The 24,548-nt window shown below is 39.0% G+C and overlaps 1 protein-coding gene across 6 annotated transcripts in view; it reads right to left on the bottom strand.

The window, feature by feature from the left end:
- The window catches only part of DIPK1A (divergent protein kinase domain 1A), a 124,640-nt gene that overhangs the window by 67,914 nt on the left and 32,178 nt on the right, over positions 1-24,548 (bottom strand). Inside the window, exon 2 of one of the 6 annotated variants that reach the window (XM_078072752.1) lies at positions 5,814-5,924. The exons of the other annotated variants lie outside the window; for them this stretch is intronic. Coding sequence (XP_077928878.1) covers positions 5,814-5,825 — 12 coding nt within the window. The 5' untranslated portion in view covers positions 5,826-5,924. The remainder of the gene's footprint in view (positions 1-5,813; positions 5,925-24,548) is intronic. 6 annotated transcript variants of the gene reach the window in all.

The following is a 24,548-nucleotide window of genomic DNA, read 5'->3' as shown; positions in this document are numbered from 1 at the left end:
GCGCCTGGGTGGCTCAGATGGTTAAGCATCTGCCTTCAGCTCAGGTCATGATCCCAGGGTCCTGGGATCGAGCCCCACATCGGGCTCCTGGCTCAGCAGGGAGCCTGCTTCTCCCTCTGCCTCTGCCTCTCTCTCTGCTCATGCTTTCTCTCTCTCTCTGTATCTCTGTGTCTCAAATGAATAAATAAGATCTTTAAAAAAAAAAAAGAAGATGTGGTATATATATATATATATATATATATATATATATATATATATATATACACAATGGAAGGTTATTAAGCCATAAAAAACAATGAAAGCTTCCTATTTGCAATGACATGGATGGAGCTAGAGAGTATAATGCTAAGCGAAATAAATCATCCAGAAAAAGACAAATGCCCTTTGAATTCACTGATATGTGGAATTTAAGAAACATAACAAACGAGCAAAGGGAAAAAGAGTGAGAGAGAAACCAAGAAACAGACTCTTAACTATAGAGAACTGATGGTTAGCAGAGGGGAAGTGGGTGGGGGTATGGGTAAAATAGGTGATGGGAATTAAGGAGTGCACTTGTCGTGATGAGCAGTGGGTGATGTATGGAAGTGTTGAATCACTAAATTCTACACCTGAAACTAAATTTATACTGTATGTTAACTAACTGGATTTAAAATTAAAAACTTTAAAAAAATAGTGATGGTGGTACAAATCTGTAATTATACCAACCACCACTGACTGTGTGCTTAAAAAGGATGAGTTTTATAGTATATGAATTTTATCTTAATAAAGTGGCTATTAAAAATTATCACATTTAAAAAAAATAAGATTTGACCCATCTTTAGTAATATAAATAAAGAATCAACCACAACAATTTTCTAATTTTTCTTAAAGATTTTTTTTAAATTTTTTTATTGTTATGTTAATCCCCATACATTACATCATTAGTTTTAGATGTATAATTTTTCTTAAAGATTTTTATTTTTTTTTATTTTTATTTTTAAAGCTTTTATTTATTTGAGACAGAGAGAATGAGAGAGAGAGAGCACATGAGAGGGGGGGAGGGTCAGAGGGAGAAGCAGGCTCCCTGCCGAGCAGGGAGCCCGATGCGGGACTCGATCCAGGGACTCCAGGATCATGACCTGAGCCGAAGGCAGTCGCTTAACGAACTGAGCCACCCAGGCGCCCCTTCTTAAAGATTTTTAAAAATCTTTTTTTTAAGTAATCTCTACATGCTATATGGGGCTTGAATTTACAACCCCGAGATCAAGGGTCACAAGTTCTTCCGACTAAGCCAGCCAGGTGCCCCAAGAACATTCTTTTTTATAACTTCCTAGGGTAGTTAAGGTTTCCTTCTTTCCTAGGGGGTAATTCTTTGGCCAATGACAGAAAGAGGAAAGGGGCTCAGATTCCAGAATGCTTTCTTCTTTTTCTGTAAAAGTCCCAGAACAAGAATAATCTGAATTAGTTGACAATCTGAAACTTTTCAATAAAAAAAACTGGAAAAATTTGCAGAGACAGTTAATAAAATTTTAACATTCACCCATCACTCCACACTAGAACAACAGCTGTTTTCATTATTCTTTTTTCCCCTCTAGTCATCCACATGTAATTCATTTTATACACAGCTGTAATCAGTGTGTATATAATTTTGTATTCCTTTTCTCATTATACTGTAAACATGCTATGTTATTAACATGGTTTTTTATAACAATCATTTCCAGTGTTGCAATAGTATTTTATCTAGTTGACGTATCATTATTTTCCTAACTCTTCCCCTTACATTGATTTTAAAGTCATCTTTCCCCAATTTTTCTGTGTGTAGACAAGCTGTATATAGCTTTTTTATATTTCCTTTCTTTTGAATTATTTCCTTAGGTTGTTCCTCAGCAGTAGCGTTTCTGGGTCATATGGTATGAACATTTTTATGGCTCTTGCTTTTTAAACTAGTATGAGTTTTTCAACATTATTTTGCGCTGTGGTGTGTATGTATGTGTGAAGATATAGACAGAAAGGTTAATTTAACAAACATGAAATGGTACTAAAGACTCTACTATTGAATTTGATTTTTTAAAATGGAATCACTTTTACATTTTAGTTACAAAAACAGCAAATGTTCATTGTGGAACTTAAATAATTTATAACGGATACAAACAGAAAGGGAGAGGTTTCCTGGAGGACTGATAAAACACATCACCTCCTAAATTTGAGTTTACCTAAGTATGAAATGGGATATAATGATCAGAAGCTCTAGGATGCTCCGCATAGAAACCCTATGGCCTGACAAAAAGTCCACACTAGCTCCATGGAAGGAAAAAATACCAAGTAGAGGGCTGTGGGATGTGATGACCGGTGGGACAAGGAGAGGATGTTGGGTTAACACATTCCACAAGGAAAAAGGCAGAAGCTATTGTACATTTTAGAGAGTAAAGAGATGAAAGGGAGGCTAAGATAATCTCAGTGTAGTCTAGACTGAGGGGATTGGCAGAAACATAGGGACCTGTTTCATATAAGCAATAAACAATCTCTCAGGCAAATTAAGTATCTAGAAGTATAAAAAATAAAATGTTAAATATACAGAAAAAATAAATTTGTCTTCTCTTTATACTATAAAGCTCAAAGATGAATGCTTGTTGGTCTAACTTAGAAGGCCAGTTCTTGAACACAGACTACAGAACATTAAAAAGTTTCTGATTTATAAGTCCATTCCTCAATTTTGCATTTTCTATACTCTGAAAGAAACTGTTTCTCTTAAGCCGAAAATCAGGTTGCCTCTTTGTAACCCTGCACTTTCCTAATCATTCCTATAACCCAATGTCAAGATTATGCTTACATATTGTCTTTATAATTTTAGTTCGCACTAGTCTGTAGATTGCTTGGTGAGCGCTCTAAACCGTTCGTGTGGGTATATTCTGTATCCTCAATAAGACCGTAAACTCCAGGAAATGGCTTCTTTTCATTCTTATCTACCAATACAATGAACATTAAAATGTAGCTAGGTAATCACAGAACCTTGCTTAATAATGCTATAAGGGAAGAGGATGGAAAATAGCAATATATGGCTTCGCACTTGGATTATTAATACCACAGGTATTCTGGATTCTACCAATCTCTTAACTAAACTGTTGCTCAAATGTTAAAGACCGTAGCCCTGAAAATATTGCCCATTATCTTTGCTTCCTCTCCCAGCTCAGCTCACCCCACCCCACCCTATCCCCATTCTGCTGAACTTTATGCTGCAGAGATACCAAAGTATTAATGTTTTTGAAACACACCGTGCTTTTTCACATCTCTAGGCCTTTCACATGTTTTCTTCTCTCAGGAGTACCTTTCATCCACCTGGGCATCTGGATTGTCTTTCCATTCTTTATAATCCACTCTGAAGCCACCTCCTCCAGGATCCCCCATGAACTGTATGATGCATTCTTCTGTTCTATCTCTATATCTGGAACAAACTTCTACTGTGGCACTGAGTGAACTGTATTGTAATTAACCTACTACATGTATTTATTCCATTAGACACAATTCCAGGCTTAGTGAACATTTATCCAGGTAAGGAAGAAAGGGAGGAAAGAATGGAGAAATGGAGGGAGGGAAATGCAAGGAAGTTTCTGTGACCTCCTCTGAGCAGGAACCATGTCTTTCTCATCTCCGTATCTCTGGGGAGTAGGGCAGGTCCTAGGACACAGAGCACTCACCAAATGTATGATAAATTGTTTTGACATAAATCTTAAAGGAAAAAAAAAATAAACCACCTTGGCATGAAATTCTTAAAGGAAAAACTGCCATTAATCAAAACGATGTATTGTTTGAGCCAAATCAGTCATGGTGCACATAAGCACATTAAGGGCCCAGCTTGGGACTCTATGGATCTTAGTGCTAAGAACTAAGCCAGACACTTGGAATTCAAAAATGATGAGACATAATTCTCTCCGTGAAAGGGCTCATATTTTAGATGGGGAATCAGGCTTATAAAGAGATAATTAGCATATAACACGATAAAACCTGTATCTAGGACACATTCAGCATATGAGGGTACAAGGAAGACACGTATGTTATGTAGGTGGAGGTGATGGCGGTGGGGAAAGGGGGGAGTTCGGGAAAGGCTTCCTGAAGAAGATGGTCCCTGGGCTCAATCTTAAATGACCAAGACATGCCTTAATATGTTTGGTTGGTGGGTTGGCCTGTGAAGGGGACTACTTGCTCTATGGCTCAAGTATCCTCCTGGGAAATTACTCATTCATGCTAAAGGGAACTGAATCTTAGGTCCGTGTTGGAGAGGCACGCAATACTCTGTCTTCAACTGGACCAGATGAAGGACCAAACAGAACTGGGATCTCAAAGGACATTATGCATCAGAGCACGGGGGTGGCAGAAGACTTTACCAGAGCAGCCAGAGTGTAAGAGGAAGAAAAGAGGTGTGGGATATGATGGCAGAGAGAAAAACACTCAGGGACCCAGGCTGGAGGAAATGGCTACCCATGAAGTAGCCCAGAAAGCTGTATTCCAAGACAGATTTGAGCTGTCCCTGGGGACTCTGACTTAGTTGGGAAAGAGTTTGGAGGAAGCCAGAGTTTCCACAGTTGGGAGGCTAATGCAAAGCCAGAGAAATATTTACTTGCTGCTCTTATGGACACTTTATTATTATTCTTTTAAATCCCAGGTTGCTTTGTCCTATGTTGCATAAGAAAAGTATGAGACACTATTCCAGCCAGCAAAGAGTTTCTCAACTCTATTGAGAAAGCAATTGTTTTCATTTTTAAGTGGTACAGAAACACACTCAGTATAGAAAAATTGTGAAAGATTTCCCAGAAGAGGAGGGAATGAAAGTAGAATGCAAAGATGAGGATATCAAACCAAGTCCAGAGGATATTTACAGAAAACATATTTGTTAAAAAAAAAAAAAAAAAAACCTGAAGTAAGGGGAGCCTGGGTGGCTCAGTCAGTTAAGAGGCCGACTCCGGATTTCAGCTCAGGTCATGATCTCAGGGTCCTGGCATCAAGCCCCGTGTTGGGCTCTGCACTCAGTGGGGAGTCTGCTTGAAAGGATTCTCTCTCCCTCTGCCCCCCCACCCCCCGCTTGTATGTTCTCTCTAAAATAAGTAAATAAATCTTTAAAAAAAAACCTGAAGTAAAATAAGCTGGTAAAAACAGGCTTACTAATTAGGAGAATTTGGTGGTAGAGAGTTTAAAAAATAAGACAGTGTATACATTCTAAGTGCCCTCCAGGATGGTAGGAGACTGGCAACCCAGGAACTGAACTCAGGTAGGACAGTGGCTGTGGGGTAAAGTCTCAGGCAGAATGTCTCGGCAGTAAGAACACAGTCTGGAGAAAGATAATGTCTTAGGGCTGGGCGGTAGGCAAGAACTGGATCCAAAGTGAAGGGCCTACTAGATTCTGACAGATGAGGTCAGGGCAGGTGTCTGGAAAGATTTCCTGAGTCAGAAGTAGCATATACAGAGAACTCAAGGAGTCCTCAAGCAAGAGGTGAGCTGTTAACAGGCCCCAGCTGGAGCAGACAGGCTCCCAACAAAAGTGCTCGAAGTGAATTACCTTGTGTTGCCCAGTGTTGGCAGGCAGGGAATGAACAAGTGGAACTAACTGTCCAGAGTCAGCAAGACAGTGGGCTTCTGCTTTTCTGTTCAGTTCTCTGAGAAGCAGGGGTGACCCAGTGGGCTAGAGACGGTGCCTGCTGGGTGTGGGTGTGGCTAACGATGTAGCCTACCCCCATTTTCAGATGCCGAAACAGGACAGTTGTTAAGAAGCCCAGGCAAGTCATTGACAAAAGGCACAAGGCAAGAGAATTCTGTTCTCAACCCCTTGACTCTCCAATTACCTGGAAATCCATCACATTTGAAGGTCATCAGAATGTCCTCTTACTGTTTACCTCAGGTTGGAAGACATTGCACAAGGGTATTAAGATGTCCCATTTGTCTTATGGTCTGCTCTGAAAATTAAAGAATTTTGAAAGTTGAAAAAGGTTAATATTTTAAATGTTCCCCTTTACACTGTTTTAGCTAATACCATATTTTGAATAACATTTGCATTCTCTCATTTAACTATTTCATGAAATCTTAATTGTTTTTAGTTCTCGTTCCACTATTTTTATGCCCTTTTTTTCTTACTTAATAGTAGCATTTTCATCAAATTTTTAGTTGTTTTTTCATTGAAAGTAATACATGCTCATTTCAAAAGCTGAAAAATAAAAGAAGCAGAAGATTAAAAAATCATAGTCTCATAGTAATCATTTGTTTAACACTTTGAGGTATTTCCTTTCAGTCTTTTTTTCTGAGAAGTTTTTCTTTTCTTAATTACTGTACTGTAATATTATTTATTTGAACTTCTGAATCTTGTGGTAAACAGTGCCTGAGGGAGAAGATTTTCCAGATGAATTGTTTGTGCCCAATTACACAATTTTGTCCAGTGGGAATAACAACTCATGAGGAAAGTGTTTGCTTTTAATCCAGATACCACAAGATACACATCCTTTCAGACTCATCAGTGTGTTCTCTTCCATCTGTGTGGTTTGCTAGGATGAGCACTGTACTAAGAACCTGTGTGGCCTTCTGTTTACTGGTAGTCCCCCTTAGCAACCCTGCCAGGCTTTTTATAACATATATTCTGTTCTTAAGTTCTTCATTTTGATTTGTTTTTCAGTCAACTAAATGTTTTTTTCTCCTTGAAGAGGTTATGTGAATTGTCAGCATGGTTTTGAACCCTGCTACGTAGGAATGTCTGGTATCTTCGTGAATGAGACAAAATGCAGCTAGGCACCACACAGTAGTCACGATCTTCTCTCCTGAAAACTGGCTCACCTTCTGACTTCTGATATTGTCCATAGCTACCAGCTCTCCCACAGTTTTCATATTCTATTTTTCCCTATGTTCCCAGAACATTTCTCAAATATTTTTTCCACATCATTGCTTCAGTACACTTCAGTGTGAATTCTACCTTTTACGGTCTCCAATTTATATTTTAATGCTGCTGTTGCATGTTCAGTTTCCCTATATCTATCCATCCTTACTGCCCCTTCTCATCTCAGCCTTCTCGTTCCTCATGCTTCAGTTCAATACAGGACAGGTCTCCCCGCATCAACAAAGGATAACAGAAAGGTTTCAAAACGTCTTGTAGTTCTTATACTAAATACGATTCAGAGTTCTTCTTCCTTTAAATCTTCATAATGACGTGCGCCTTCACTTGTTCCAAAAGTTTTGTAAGTCCTGGGAAGGGGAGCTAAAATGGCATAGTAGGAGGTCCCTAGGCTTGCCTTGTTCCTTGAACACAGCTAGATAAATATCAAATCATTCTGAATACCCAAGCAGTCCAACTGAGGACTGACAGAACAACCCGCACAACTAGAGGGAGAGGAGGCCACATTGTGGAAGGTGGAGATGCAGAGATGTGGTTTGGGGGAGAAACAGATCACGGGAGCTGTGGAAGGGAGAGAGCCCTGATCACGGAGAGAGAGGAGAGAGAGAGAGACAGAAACAGAGAGAAGCGCCCTGGGGGACTGCATAAGGAAAACACTTCCCCAAAGCGACTGCATGGGAAAACAAGAGGGGTTGATTTTTGTGAGTTTTTACAACCAGTGGGGCTCAAAGACTGAAGTTTTAGAGGTCCACGGCATGGCTAGTGTGGAGCCCTGAGGGCATGGCAGTGCTTCTGTGGAGAAGGGCACATAGCCCAGGGGCAGACGGCACGAGCTGAGGATCTCCTGGGATGCACTGGGAGAGATGGTTCCCTCTTCTTGGAGTATATCTGGGAGACGTGGCATTGCCTTTCTGGGGACAAAAGATCCAGCAGGCACTATTTCCCTCCCCTGCCACTCAGCACAGGCTCAGAGACACCTGCTGAGGGCACCTAACCTGGACACTGGCTCTTTGCTGTGCTTTACTCCCAACTCCACGCCCTGCACTTTGGCGCAACTGCCCTTCTGGGATAAACCTGCCTCAGTCCCAGCAGAGCGAGACCCTACCCCAGAGACCAGTGAGGGTCTCCACCATGCCAGGTCCCTAAAGTTTGGAGTTTAAAACTCAGCCAGGCTACCTGGGATAGAGTCCAAGGTGCCGTGCACTGCCTGGTGTGCAGACGGCCCAGCCACAGACAGGGAGAAGGCAGGAATCTGAGGGACACCTGGGACACCTGAAAGGGAGATTGTTCGCTCTTCTGGGAGGGCTTTCCAGATAGCAGTGGGCATGAACTCCCCTCTCAGGGGATGAGGGAGGGGGCTGCTGCCATTTCTCTCCCCTGCCCCTAGGCATCAACTGACTGCAGTAAGCGGCATGGCGACGATGGGAGCAGCGGTAAACCGCTTACCCCAAGCCCCGGCCCCTGTGCTCTGCGGGGGCTGCTTTTCTCAGGCATGTGTGCCTGAGAATAAGCCTGTTTTGACACCTTATTTTAATTCAGGTTTGCTTTTTTTAAGATTTATTGACTTATTTTAGAGAGAGAGCAAGACCCTCCCCCAGAAGACCAGCACAGAACCCCTGCATGGACCATGTCTACTGACCACAGAATTCTACAAAGCTTCAGCTCTAATGGAAATACCATCAGGTCTCATTTAACAAGCAGACCAGAGCACACCTAGTTAAAACTTGCCACACTCTGGCCAAGGTCCAAACACTCCCCACCGCAGGCTGGAAGAAACTCTATAGACCACTGACCTGAGGGACAGAGCAGCCAAAACACAGCCGCAGAGTGCACACAGCATTTATGCACAGAGACACTTCCTGAAGTGCCAGGCCCTGGACTGTGCATGATCTCTTCTTCATAAAGCCCTTACTCTCAGGAGTGGGAAACATAACAGGCTTTCCTAACATACAGAAGAAGACAGAGACCTAGACAAAATGCCAAGATGGAGGAATTCATCCCAAAAGAAAGAACAAGAAAAACTCACAGCCAGGGATCTAATCAAAACAGATATAAGTAATATGCCTGATCCAAAATTTAAAGCCATAATCATAAGGATACTAGCCGGGCTTGAGAAAAGCACGGAAGACACCAGAGAGTCCCTTACCACAGAGATAAAAGACCTAAAAACTAGTCGGGCCAAAACGAGAAATGCAATAACCGGGATTCAAAACCGACTGGATGTAAAGACCACAAGGATGGAAGAACCAGAGTAATAAATAAGTAATACAGAAGATAAAATTATGGAAAATAATGAAGCTGAAAAGAAAAGGGAAAGAATAATATTGGATCACGAACGTAGACTTTGGGAACTCAGTAACTCCATAAAGCATGATAATATTCGTATCTTAGGAATCCCAGAAGAAGAAGAGAGGGAAAGGGGGCAGAAGGTTTATTTGAGCAAATTATAGCTGAAAAATACCCTAATCTGGAGAAGGAAACAGACATCGAAATCCAGGAGGCACAAAGAACTTCCATCAAAATCAATAAAAGCAGGGCAACACCAAGACATGTTGTAGTTAAATTGCAAAATATAGAAATAAAGAAAAAACCCTAAAAGCCACAAGACAAAAGAAGTCCCTAACTTATAAGGGAAGACCAAGAAGGTTAGCAACACCAGATCTCTCCAAAGAAACTTGGCAGGAAGAAGCAAGTGGCATGATATATTCAACGTGCTGAATGGGAAAAATCTGCAGCCAAGAATACTCTATCCAGCAAGGCTGTCATTAAGAATAGAAGGAGAGATAAAGAGTTTCCAGACAAACAAAAACTAAAGGAGTTCATGACCACCAAACCAGCCCTGCAAGAAAATTAAAGGGGACTCTTTGAGTGGGAAAGAAAGACCAAAAGCAACAAAGACTAGAAAGGAACAGAGAAAATCTCCAGAGACAATGACAAAACAAGTAATAAAATAGCACCAAATTCATATCTATCAATAATTACTCTGAATGTAAATGGACTAATGCTCCAATCAAAAGACACAGGTGTCAGAAAGAATAAAAAACAAGACCCATCTATATGCTGCCTACAAGAGACCCATTTTAGACTTAAAGACACCTGCAGATTGAAAGTGAGGGGATGGAGAAATATTTATCATGCAAATGGATGTCAAAAGAAAGCCAGAGTAGCCATACTTATATCGGACAAACTAGATTTTAAACCAAAGACTGTAACAACAGATTAACAAGGGCACTATATCATAACAAAGGGGTCTATCCAACCAGAAGATCTAACAATTGTAAATACTTATGCCCCCAACTTGGGAGCACCCAAGCATATAAAACAATTAATAACAAACATAAAGGAACTCATTGATAATAATACAATAATAGTAAGGGACTTTAACACTCCACTTAGATCAAGGTACAGATCATTAAAGCAGAAAATCAACAAGGAAACAATGGCTTTGAATGACACATTGGACCAGATGGGCTTTACAGATATATTAAGAACATTTCATCCTAAAGCAGCAGAATACACATTCTTTTCTTTTTTTTAAAATTTTTTTAAGATTTTATTTATTTATTTGACAGAGAGAGACACAGCGAGAGAGGGAACACAAGCAGGGGGAGTGGGAGAGGGAGAAGCGGCTTCCTGCGGAGCAAGGAGCCCAATGCGGGGCTTGATCCCAGAATCCTGGGATCCTGGGATCATGACCTGAGCCGAAGGCAGTCGTTTAACCAACTGAGCCACCCAGGCGCCCCCACATTCTTTTCAAGTGCACATGGAACATTCTCCAGAATAGATCACATACTAGGTCATAAATCAGGCCTCAACAAGGACAAAAAGAATGAAATCATGCCATGCATATTTTCTGACCACAACACTATGAAACTGGAAGTCAACCACAAGAAAAAAATGTGGAAAGACCACAAATATATGGAGGTTAAAGAACATCCTATTAAAGAATGAACGGTTCAACCAGGAAATTAAAGAAGAAATTAAAAAATACATGGACACAAATGAAAATGAAAACACGATGGTTGGAAACCTTTGGGATACAGCAAAAGCAGTCATAAGAGGGAAGTATATAGCAATACAGGCTTCCTTCAAGAAGCAAGAAAAATCTCACATACGCAAACTAACCTTACACCTAAGGGAGCTAGAAAAAGAACAACAAATGAAGCCTAAAGCCATCAGAAGAGAATAAAGATTAGAGCAGAAATAAGTGATATAGAAACTAAACAAAACAACAGAACTAATCAATGAAACTAGGAGCTGGTTCTTTAATAATAAAATTGATAACCCCCTAGCCACACTTATCAAAAAGAAAAGGACCCAAATAAATAAAATCACAAATGAGAGGGGAGAGATCACAACCAACACCACAGAAATACAAACCATTATAAGAGAATATTATGAAAAATTAAATGCCACCAAGTCAAACGATCTGGAAGAAATGGATAAATTCCTAAAAACATACAAACTACCAAAACTGAAACAGGAAGAAATAGAAAACTTGAACAATCTATTAACCAGCAAAGAAACTGAATCAGCAATCAAAATTCTCCCAACAAACAGAAGTCCAGGGCCAAATGGCTTCATAGTGGGAATTCTACCAAACATTTAAAGAAAAGTTAATACCTTTTTTTTCTCAAAATGTCCCAAAAGTAGGAAATGAATGTTGGCTAATGGAATTTAAATTAAAAAACAAAAAATAAAAAATAGAAATGGAAGGAAAACTTCCAAACTCATCTTATGAGGCCAGCATTACCTTGATCCCAAAACCAGACAAAGACCCCACTAAAAAAAGAGAATTACAGGCCAATATCCCTGATGAACATGGATGCATAAATTCTCAACAAAATACCAGCAAATTGAGTCCAATGGTACATTAAAAGAATCATTCACCACCATCGAGTGGAATTTATTCCTGGGCTGCAAGGGTGGTTCAATATTTGCAAATCAATCAGTGTGATATACCACATTAATAAAAGAAAGGTTAAGAATGATATGATCCTCTCAATAGATGCAGAAAAAGCATTTGACAAAGTACAACATCCATTCCTGATAAAAACCCTCAACAAAGTAGGGATAGAAGGAACATCTTCAACATCATAAAGGCCATATATGAAAGACCCACAGCTAATAGCATCCTCAATGGGGAAAAACAGAGCTGTTCCTCTATGGTCAGGAACAAGAAAGGTATGTCCACTCTCACCACTGTTATTTAACATAGTCCTGGAAGTCCTAGCCTCTGCAATCAGACAACAAAAAGAAAGAAAAGGCATCCAAATCAGCAAGAAGAAGCCAAACTTTCACTATTCGCAGATGACATGATACTCTATGTAGAAAACCTGAAAGACTCCACCCAAAAACTGCTAGAACTGATAAACAAATTCAGTAAAGTCGCAGGATACAAAAACCAACATACAGAAATCTGTTGCATTTCTATACGCCAAAAATGAAGCAGCAGAAAGAGAAATCAAGGAACCAATCCCATTTATAATTGCACCAAAAACCTTAAGACACATAGGAATAAACCTAACCAAAGAGGTAAAAGATCTGTACTTTGAAAACTATACAACACTTCTGAAAGAAACTGAAGATGACAAAAAGAAATGGAAAAACATTCCATGCTCATGAATTGGAAGAACAGATATTGTTAAAAGGTCTGTACTATCCAAAGCAATCTACACATTTCATGCAAGCCCTATCAAAATGCCAACAGAATTTTTCACAGAGATAGAACAAACAATCCTAAAATGTGTATGGAACCACAAAAGACCCTGAATAGCCAAAGCAATCTTGAAAAAGAAAAGCAAAGCTAGAGGCATCACAATTCTGGACTTCAAGTTATATTACAAAGCTGAAGTCACCAAGACAGCATGGTACTGGCACAAAAACTGACACATAGATCAGTAGAAGAGAATAGAAAACCCAGAAATGGACCTACAACTATATGGTCAATTAATCTTCGACAAAGCAGGAAAGAATATTCAATGGGAAAAAGTCTCTTCAACAAATGGTGTTGGGAAAACTGGACAGCAACATGCAAAAGAATAAAACTAGACCACTTTCTTACACTATACACAAAAATAAATTCAAAATGGATGGAAGGTCTAAATGTGAGACAGGAAACCACCAAAATCCTAGAGAAGAACACAGGCAGCAACCTCTCTGACATTGGCTGTAGCAGCTTCTTACTAGAAATGTCTCCGGAGGCAAGGGAAACAAAAGCAAAAATGAACTATTGAGACTTCATCAAGATAAAAAGCTTTTGCACAGCAAAGGAAATAATTAACAAAGCTAAAAGGCAACTTACAAAATGGGAGAAGATATTTGCAAATGACACATCTGATAAAGGGTTAGTATCCAAAATCTATAAAGAATTTATCAAACTCAACACCTAAAAAACAAATAATCCAGTTAAGAAATGGACAGAAGACATGAATAGACATTTTTCCAAAGAAGACATCCAGGTGGCTAACAGACACACAAAAAGATGCTCAACATCACTCAACATCAGGGAAATACAAATCAAAACTACAATGAGATATCACCTCACATCTGTCAGAATGGCTAAAATCAACAACACAGGGAACAATAGATGTTGGCTACAATGCAGAGAAAGGGGAACCCTCTTACATTGATGTTGGGAATGGAAACTGGTGCCTCAACAGTATGGAGGTTGTTAAAAATAGAACTCCCCTACAATCTAGCAATTGCACTACTAGGTATTTACCCAAAGGATACAAAAATAATGATTTGAAAAGACACATGCACCCCGATGTTTATAGCAGCATTACCAACAACAGCTAAATTATGGAAAGAACCCAAATGTCCATTGACTGATGAATGGATAAAGAAGAAGTGGTAAACACACACACACACACACACAAACAATAGAATATTACTCAGCTATCAGAATGAAATCTTGCCATTTGCAACTATGTGGATGGAACTAGAGTGTGTTATGCTAAGTGAAATAAGTCATTTGAGAAAGACAAATACCATATGATATGATTTCACTCATATGTGGAAGTTAAGAAATGAAACAGATGAACATAGGGGGAGAAAAAGAGAGAGGCAGGGGTGCCTGGGTGGTTCAGTCAGTTAAGTGTCTGCCTTCGGCTCAGGTCATGATCCCAGGATCCTGGGGTCAAGCCCCACATCGGGCTCCCTGCTTGGCGGGGAGCCTGCTTCTCCCTCTCCCTCTGCCTGCCGCTCTGCCTACTTGTGCTCTCTCTCTGTCAAATAAATAAATAAAACCTTAAAAAAAGAGAGAGAGAGAGAGAGAGAGGCAAACCATAAAATAGACTCTTAACCAAAGAGAACAAAGTGAGGGTTGCTGGAGGGGAGGTAGGCAGGATGATGGGTTAAATGGGTGATGGGTATTAAGGAGGGCACTTGTTTGTGATGAGCACTGGGAGTTATATGTGATGAATCACTAAATTCTACTCCTGAAACTAATATTACACTATATGTTAACTAACTAGAATTTAAATAAAGACTTGAAACTAGAAAAAAAATAAAAATAAAGAGTTTTGTTAAGAGTGGCTGTACCAGGGGCTCCTGGGTGGCTCAGTCGTTAAGCATCTGCCTTCGGCTCAGGTCATGATCCCAGGGTCCTGGGATCAAGCCCCATGTCAGGCTCTCTGCTCGGCGGGAAGCCTGCTTCTCCCTCTCCCGCTCCCCCTGCTTGTGTTCCCTTTCTCGCTGTGTCTCTGTCAAATAAATAAATAAAAATCTTAAAAAAAAAAAGAGTGCTGTACCAGCTTGCATTCCTACCAGCAGTGTAAGACGGGTCCCCTTTCATATATACGATGGAATATTACTCAGCCATCAGAAAGGATGAATACCTACCATTTGCATCGACATGGACAGAACTGGAGGGTATTATGCTGAGTGAAATAAGTAAAGCAGATAAAGACAATTATCATATGGTTTCACTCATATGTAGAATATAAGGAATAGCGCAGAGGACCACAGAGGAAGGGAGGGAAAACTGATTGGGAAGCAATCAGAGAGGGAGACAAACCTTGAGAGTCTCTGGACTCCAGGGAAACAAACTGAGGGTTACAGAAGGGAAGGGGTGTGGGGGTTGGGGGGATGGGGTAGCCGCGTGATGGGTATCAAGGAGGGCATGTGTGGTGATGAGCACTGGGTATTATACGCAACTAATGAATCATTGAACACTACAGCAAAAACTAATGATGTACTATATGTTTGCTAATTAAACATTATAAAAAAAAGAAAAGCTTTAAGTCCCACTTAGCTCATTTAATACACAGGACCCTTAATGATATTATCTACTCCCTTAGTTTCACAACCCACATTCCTCCAGATGCAATCTTTCCCATAACTAAGGAAAGAATTCTTTGTAATTTCCTGTTCATACCATGCTGCTTCTTACCTCTATGCCTTTTTAGATGCTGTTTTATCTGTACAGAATATTATCTCCTCAAGGTGCTCATTCCCTAACACACAAACTTTTATCTAGTCAACTGCTACTCACCCTAAAAATCTCTGAGAGGCCTTTCCATCCACTCCTTCCTCCTCCCCAACCCAGACAAACATGGTCCCTCCCTGAGTCTTGTAACAATCTGTACATACTTTTTTTTTTTTTTTTAAGATTTTTATTTCAGGGGCGCCTGGGTGGCTCAGATGCTTAAGCGTCTGCCTTCGGCTCAGGTCATGATCCCAGCATCCTAGGATCGAGCCCCATGTCGGGCTCCTGGCTCACCGGGGAGCTGGCTTCTCCCTCTCCGTCTGCCTCCCCCCCTGCACATGCTCTCTCTTTCTGTCTGTATCTCTGTGTCTCAAATGAATAAATAAAATCTTAAAAAAAAAAAAGATTTTTATTTCATTTTATTTATTTGACACACACAGAGAAAGAGAGAGAGAGTGCACAAGCAGGGGGAGAGGCAGGGGGAGAGGGAGAAGCAGACTCCCCACTGAGCCCCCAATGTGGGGCTCAATCCCAGGACCCTGAGATCATGACCTGAGCCGAAGGCAGACGCTTAACCGACTGAGCCACCCAGGCACCCCTACATACTTCTGACATAGCAAACATCACCCCAATTGTTTATTTACTTACCCCACTAGACTATACACCCTTTGAAAGAAATATGTCTTCCATAATTTAATATTTCTAGTACTTCACTCTTTAATATTTCTAGTACTTCACTCTGTAGGTATTTAACAAATGTCTGTTGAATGAATGGATTAAGAGACATACCCTTCTTTTCACTTTTAAAAAAATTAATAGATTTCTTAGAGCAATTTTAGATTACAGAAAAACTGAGCTGAGAGTTCCCTTCTCTCCCCACCCCCACCCCCATTTACATTAGGGTTCACTCTTTCTGTTGTATAGTTCTATGAGTTTTGACAAATGCATAATGTCATGCATCCACCATTACAGTGTTATACAGAATAATCTCACTGTCCTTAAAATCCTTAGCTCCACCTAGCCATCCTTCCCCACTTCCAACCTTGGATAACCACTCTTCTTTTTACTGTCTCCATAGTTTTGCCTTTTCCAGGATGTCATATAAGTTGGAATCATGCAGTATGTAGCCTTTTTGGATGGTCTTCTTTCACTTAGCAATATGTATTTAAATTTTCTCCATGTCTTTTTGTAGCTTGATAGCTCATTCCTTTTTATTGCTGAATAATATTCCATGGTTAACATGTACCACGGTTTGTTTATCGATTTAGCTACTGAAAGACATCTTGGTTGTTTCCAAGGTTTAAGATTTTTATTTATTTATTTACTTATTTATTTGAGAGAGAGAGAAAGAAGAGTGTGCATACAAGTTGGGGGAGTGACAGAGTGAGAAAAACTCAAGCAGACTCCCTGCTGAGTGGGGAGCCTGACACGGGGCTCCATCCCACAATCCTGAGATCATGACCTGAGCTGAAATCAAGAGTCAGACACTTAACTGACTGAGCCACCCAGGTGCCCCCCAAGTTTTGACAATAAATAAATAAATAGAGCTCCTGCAAACATCTGTGTATAGAGTTTCAAATGGACATAAGTTTTCAACTAATTTGAGTAAATACCTAAAAGCATGACTGCTGGATCATATGGTAAGGGGCTATGTTTAGCTTTATAAGAAACTAACAAACTATCTTCCATAGTCACCATAGCATTTTGTATTCCTACAAGCAATGAATGAGAGTCCCTATTGTTCCTCATTCTTACCAGCATTTGGTATTGTCAGTGTTTTGCATTTTAACCATTCTAATAGGTATGCAATGGTATCTCATTATTGTTTAATTTTCAAGTTCCTAATGGTCTATTATACAGTGCATCTTTTCATATGTTTATTTGCCATTTCTGTATCTTTTTTAATGAGGTGTCTGTTCAGGCCTTTTGCCCACTTTTAATTTGGTTGTTTTTTTATTGTTGAGTTTTAAGAGTTTTTTGTATATTTTAGATACTAATCCTTTATCATATATGTGTTTTGCAATTATCTTCTCCCAGTCTGCAGCTTGCCTTTTCATTTTTAAAGTGTCTTTTGCAGAGCAGAAATTTTTAATTTTAATGAAGTGCCACTTATAACTTTTTCTTTCATAGACTATGCTTTTGGTGTTGAACCTAAAAACTCATCACAAAACACAAAGTCACCTAGATTTTTCTCCTGTGTTATTTTCTAGCTTTATAGTTTTGTGTTTTACATTTGGGTCTATGCATATCAGAATGCAGTAAAGATAAGTATTGTTAGTAAGACTTTTGTTTCAGTTGTGTGTGTGTGTGTGTGCGTGTGTGTACTAGGTTGTGGTATAAAAGGTATGATTTTGAGTTCATTTTTAGTAGAAGTGTGTGTGTGTGTGTCCTAGGCTGTGGTATAAAAGGTAAGTATGATTTTGAGTTCATTTTTAGTAGAAGTGTGTGTGTGTGTGTCCTAGGCTGTGGTATAAAAGGTAAGTATGATTTTGAGTTCATTTTTAGTAGAAGGTGTAAGGTCAGTGTCTAAATTTACTTTTCTGCACACGGATGTCCAGTTGTACAGCACCATTTGTTGAAAAGACTATCCTTTCTCCATTGGATCGCCTTTGCTCCTTCATGTAAGCTCAGTTGAAAGAGACATACTCTTGGTCAGAGTTTTTCAAAGTAGAGATATTTAGTGGCCTACAGCCAGCATTTTATTTTATTTTTTTTAAGATTTTATTTATTTGAGAGAGCGAGCGAGAGAGAGAGCAAGCACGAGCAGGGGGGAGGGGTAGAGGGAGAGAGAGAAGAAGACTCTCCTCTGAGCAGGGAGCCCGACACAGAATCCGATTCCAGGACCCTGGGATCATGACCTGAGCCAAAGGCAGACGCTTAACCGACTGAGCCACCCACGCACCCCAACAGCCAGCTTTTTAAAAAATTAAATGGCCTAGACTGAAGAATATCAGAATGCAGTAAAGGTAAGTATTGTTAGTAAGACTTTTGTTTCAGTTATATGTGTGTGTGTGTGTGCATGTGTGCCTGTGTGTGTGTGTACTAGGTTGTGGTATAAAACATATTTTTTACTACAGGTTGTGGTTGAAAAAGTTTGAAAGTCAATTGCTCTAGAGAATCTAGAGATGAAAGGACATAGCCATTAGACTTAAATAACTCTCTGCCATATTCACCAGAAATTTTCACTTATATATCTAAGATGCGAATCTAATAGCATTCTTCTGCTTAAGCCCTTTAATATCATTCTGAGAGCAATAGAAAGTAAAATGTAGTGATGTAAGAATAAATGCAGCAGGGCCATTCAGAAGACTGTTGTAATGAGCTAGGCAAATTATAAAATAAGGCAGTGGCTTTGGAAACAGAAAGGAGATGATTCTAAGATCTGGAGACTGGATATGCAGGGAGCAGAGATGAGGATATACTGAAAGAGGAAAGGCAGTGATATTTACCAATCCAGGAAATATAGAAAGTGGACCAGTTTTATAGTAAAGAAGGTAAGTATGGTTTTGGATATGATCAATCTGGGTTGGTGACAGGGTTTCCAAGTGGTAAAGTCCAGGAGTTATTTGAATATTGAGGCTTGGAGCTCAGCAAATAAGTAGTAGTGGAAATTGTGACTATGAATAAAGCCATCTAGGACAAGCAAATAGAGTAAGAAAAATAAAAGGCAAATAATAAGATCCTGGGAATCATAAGCATTTAAGTAGTGAAGAGGAAATGCCCCCCCAACATACACAAATAAATACTCAGAAAGGTGTGAAGAGAATCAACACAGTAGTATTGCATAAACTAAAGGAGGCAAAACAAGATAGATTTAAATTCAAACAGATCAGTAACAACATAAAATATGAATGAACAAAATGCTGTTAAAAAACAAAGATTTTCAGCCTGTTAAAAGACAAAGATTCTCAAAGATAAAAACAAAACAAAATCCAATGATGTGCTATTCATAATACTCACACCTAATTTAAGAATACAAAAAGGCTGAAAGTAAAGAATGGAAAAAGCTACACTAATCAAATACAAACTGAAAGCTGGTATAGCTTTAGCGGGTACTATAGGTGACAGTATAACTATATTGGTACCAGCCAAAGCAGACTTCAAGGGATACATCTTAATGATAAAATGAGAAATAATCATGAAATATAGCATTTTGGGATTAACAGGCTCCCATTATACAATCTCAAGATACATAAAGTAAAAATGACCAAACTGTAATAGGAAATCGGCAAATTCACAATAATGGTGGGAGATATGAACACCTCTCTCAATAATTGGTAGAATAAGTAGACCAAAAAAATCAGTAAGACTGAAAAAGATTTGAACAACGTGACAACATGATTTGGAAACTTGACTTAATACAGAATATTTCACCCAACACTGCTACATACATGTTATTTTCACGCATACATGGAACTTTTTTTTTTTAGTGCAGAGGTATAAATTTTGTCTCAACAAAATTCAAAGGGTTCAAGTCATATAAATAAGCAACTAAAGCACTAACAGGGAATCCATAGCCTTAAATGCACAGGTCAGAAAAGAAGTTTGAAAATTACAGAGCCAAAAGATCGGAAGACACCTCACCAAAGAAGATATACAAATGGCAAATAAACATATGAAAAGATGTTCCACATCATATGACATTTGGGAATTGCAAATTAGAACAACGAGATACCACTATGCATTTATTAGACTGGCTAAAATTCAAAACACTAACAATACCAAAAACTGGCGAGGATATGGATCAATAGGAACTTTCATATTGCTGATGGGAATGCTAAATGGTACACTCACTTTGAAAAATGGTTCAGCAGTTTCTTACAAAATGAAACATACTCTTACCATTCAATCTACCAGTCATGCTCCTTGGTATTTACCCAAATTAACTGAAAACTTATGTCTACACAAAAACCTGCATACTATGTTTAGAGCAGCTTTACTCACAGCTGCCAAAATTTGGAAGTAACCAAGATATCCTTCATTACAGGAGTGGATAAATAAACTGTGGTACAGTCAGATAATGGATATTATTCAGTCTTAAAAAGAGATGAGCCATCAAGCCATGAAAAGCCATGAAGGGACCTTAAATGCTTATCATTAAGCGAAAGGAGCCAATCTGATTGATTTCAAGTATATGACATTCTGGAAAAAGGCAAAATATAGAGACAATAAAAAGAACAGGGGTAACCAAGGGTTGGAGGTAGGAGATAAGAATGGGTGGAGCACAGGGGATTTCAGGGCAGTATAACTATTCTATATGCTATCGTAATGGTGGATACATATCATTATGTATTTGTCCAAACCCGTGCAATATACAACACCAAGAATGAACTCTAACGTGAACTACAGACTTGGGTGATAATGAAGTATCAATGTAGGTTCATCAATTTAACAAATGCACCACTTGTGGGGGATCTTAGTAGTGCGGGAGGCTGTATGTGTGTGGGGTACATGGGAACTCTACTTCCTGATCAATTCTGCTATGGATCCAAAATGCTATAAAAATAAAGTCTATTTTGGAGAGGGAGGGGCAGGGAGAGAAGGAGAGAGAGAGAGAATCTTAAGCAAGCTCCACACCCAGCACAGAGTCCAACTAGGGGCCTGATCTCATAACCCCGAGATCATGATCTGAGCTGAAATCAAGGGTTGAATGCTCAACCGACTTAGCCACTCAGGTCCCCCTAAAGTCTATTTTTTAAAAAATTAAATAGTTAAACATACACCTCAAGAAGTTAGAAACAGAAAAAAAAAAACAGAAAAAAAAACACCAAGGAGGTAGAAGGAAAGGAAGAATAGGGAAACTAATAAAATAGAGAACAACCTAAAATAAAGACTAACAAAATGAAACTTTTTTCCTTAAAAAAAAAAAAAGTTCCGGGAACCTGGCTGGCTCAGCCAGTAAAATGTGACTCTTGATCTCGGGGCTGTGAGTTCAAGCCGCACCTTGGGTATAGAGATTATTTTAAAAAATGTTTTTTTTTAATTAAAAAAAAGTTCCAAGGAGAAATAGAAAATGTGAATAGTTTCAACACTTAGAAACTGAGGAAGGAAAAGGTGTCAAGAAAGCAGGCCTGGTCAACAGTACCCAGTGGCATAAAAAAGTAAACAATTACAATGGAAAACTGCCTGATGACTCTGGCAATAAGGAGATCACTGATTACCTTAGCCAAGAACAGTTTAAGTAGAATGGAATGAAGTAGAACTAGTTTCTAAATGGAAAAAAAAATCCTGGAGATGTTAACATCAATGCTAATATTATACATCTGCAAAAAGCTAGATTTTATTTATTTTTACCTTTGCACAGTGTCTCCCACATAGATGCTCCAAACATTATTTGCTGAACTAATTCAGTTGGAAGAGAAAGTATTCCATATAGAGGGCTCTAAATGTCTGCCAGTAGTGAGAACTGAATTAAGAAGCCTTAAGATTTCTGAACAGATGCAGAGCCTAGTAAAAGTGATGTTTAAAGACTGATCTGGATTTGAGCTTACTCTGTGAGAGGGAATACCGAGGACAGGGAGCCTACTTGGGATGCTGTTGCAGTAGTCTAGGCCTGGCCTCGATTAGGACAGGCCAAATGCAGTAAGGTGAACAGTGAAATCCGAGAGACATTATGAAAATAAAATGATTAGGATTTGTTAATAAGTGGATATGGAAGTTAGGAGAAAAGGATGTTAAAGCTATCTGAAAGACTGAAAAAAGTTAAGAAAATGAAGGATGGAGATCATTGGTGACATACAATGACATTTTAACTACAGATGATCCCCAGTGTCAATGATGCAACCTTACAATGGTGCAAAAATGACATACATTCAGTAGAAACTGCACTTCGAATTGTGAACGTCGATCTTTTCCCAGGCTAGCAGTATTCAGTACTATCCTCTCTTGTGACGCTGGGCAGTGGCAGCCCCAGCTCCCAGTCAGCCACCCAAATATGAGGGTAAACAACTGATATACTGACAAGTGCTGTACCCATATGACCAATCTGTTTTTCACTTTCAGTACAGTATTCCATAAATTACATGAGATATTCAACACCTGATCATAAAATAGGCTTTGTGTCAGATGATTTTGCCCAACTGTAGGCTAATGTAAGTGGATTCAGCACCTTTCAGGTAGGCTAGGCTAAGCTATGAGGCTAGGTGTAGTAAATGCATTGTTGACTTACTACGGGTTGATCAGGATGTAACCCTGTCATTAAGTCGAGGAAAATCTGTAAATGCAACTTCAACTAGATTTATTCCTATAGAATAAATAAATAAATCTTTAAGAAATTGATATTTAATTTTCGGCATTTATCTTTTGGTTACAAACTTTCTCAAACAAGTTAATTTTAAATCCAGTTGTTAACTGGGATCTTTACAAATGAATAAAAACCAGTAGAAAATTTGTTCAAATTCAAATACTTTTATCTTTATTTCCAGAAGGCAAGATAATGGGATAGTTTTGAAATATCCATGGGAAATGCCACAAATAAAAGGGAAAGTTTTTTTTTAAACAATTTAAAGCTAGGAGACTAGTTCAAAATAAAAAATTAGCACAAGAAAGTCAAATGACAAATCTGCAAGATATTTAACATTACATACATATATCAGAAGTTTTCAATATATGTCATCACACACATTGCTCATACAGTTCAAATTCATTTCCAGAATCAGCATACACTGTGGAAGGTTTCTTGCCTTCCTCTTTCCATTTCATTTTGGCTCACCTCTACCCTCAAAACATCTTGAAAGATAGATAGTGTGGAAACAAAGAACATAAGCTGTCTCTGAGAATATTTAGAATGAAATAGCTCAGCATTCCTTTTCTTTTTCACTAAACCATGCACTGCACCACAAAATTAAACAGACATCTCTAGGGATACCGATTTGCCAAGAGTGTTTCTGGCAAAAATAAAATCTGGCCCTTCTCCAGACTTCTATACATGGACAACAGTGGCTGCCCTACAGATGGAGATTGATTGCTGGCTGGCTGGTCTGTGGTTACTTACTAGTGTCAAGATAAAGAATATTAGGCACAGATCATTTTCATGTCTAAAGACTTCTGACAACAAACTTGCTCTGCTTAATTTCTCACATTCTGCAATAATGAGAGTTATTTACTGGAGAGACAGTTACAATTCTAGCCCTCACTCCTTAGTGTACAGACAAGCAAACCAGCACCCAGAGAAGGTAGGTCATTTGCCCACAGTCACACAGTCAGTTGGGGACAGTACAAAACCTCCGTTTTGGAGGTTTGAGACTCCGTTTGAGACTCCCAGTTCAATAATCTTTCCACCTTTCTATTAAGCAGTACTGTCTTTCTAAATATTTAAAAGAGCGTGTTGCTTGTATCTTAAACTTTTTATTTAATCTAAAACTTGAATATTATAGGCTCTTCCTCATTCAGCATTTTACTAGAAATGGCAATATACTTTTATTTTGTGACCCTGTACATAATAGTTTTTAAAAGGACTGTGTATTTTAAGTCCCAGAGTCACCAAAGTAAAATGAGGCTAGAACTGGATTCCAAACTATTAAAACACATCTAAGAAATCCTGTATCTTTAAACTTAGAAAGATTCTTTAAAAATTATGGCCCAATATATTTAAAAGTGCTGGGTCACTGGAATCAGGATCATAAGACTAGGAATTAAATCTTAGCTCTCCCAATGACTAGGTGTGTGACTTGGGCCTTGTTTCCTCCTTATCTATAAAACAAGCAGATTGGATTGGGATCATTATATTTAGGAATTTATTTATTCCATCATTTAAAGATTGATTTACTTATTTATCTTAGAGAGAGAGAGAGAGAGAGACTGTGTGTGTGTGTGTGTGTGCAGGCAGGGGGAGGACAGAGAGAGAGGGAGAGGGAAAGAGAAGCAGACTCCCCGCAGAGAGTGGAGACTGATGAGGGGCTCAATCTCAGGACCCTGAGCCGAAATCAAGAGTCAGATGCTTTACCAACTGAGCCACCCAGGCGCCCCTATTCCATCATTTAAAATACAATTCCAGGTAACTTGACGATAAGACCTTTATCTAATCCTTATTATCTTATAACATTGAAATAACAGAGCAAAGAATAAACACATCGATCCATACTTGATTAACTAAACAAGGAAAGAAAAATAGGTCTTAAAATGCTCCTTCAGTCTCTTTTGGGGCTAGGATTGGAACTCACCCTAGCAGTGAATGACGCTGCTTTTTGAAAAATCTCAGCAAAGGTCATCTGACTATCCAGTTGGGGGGAAAAATGTCTTAACCTCTCATTACACCATTTACAAAGATCG

The sequence above is a fragment of the Halichoerus grypus genome, chromosome 5 (assembly GCF_964656455.1).
Source record: "Halichoerus grypus chromosome 5, mHalGry1.hap1.1, whole genome shotgun sequence".
Lineage (NCBI taxonomy): Eukaryota > Metazoa > Chordata > Mammalia > Carnivora > Phocidae > Halichoerus > Halichoerus grypus.
The sequence above is the reverse complement of the archived record's forward strand: the minus strand, read 5'-3'. Positions and strand labels throughout refer to the sequence as shown.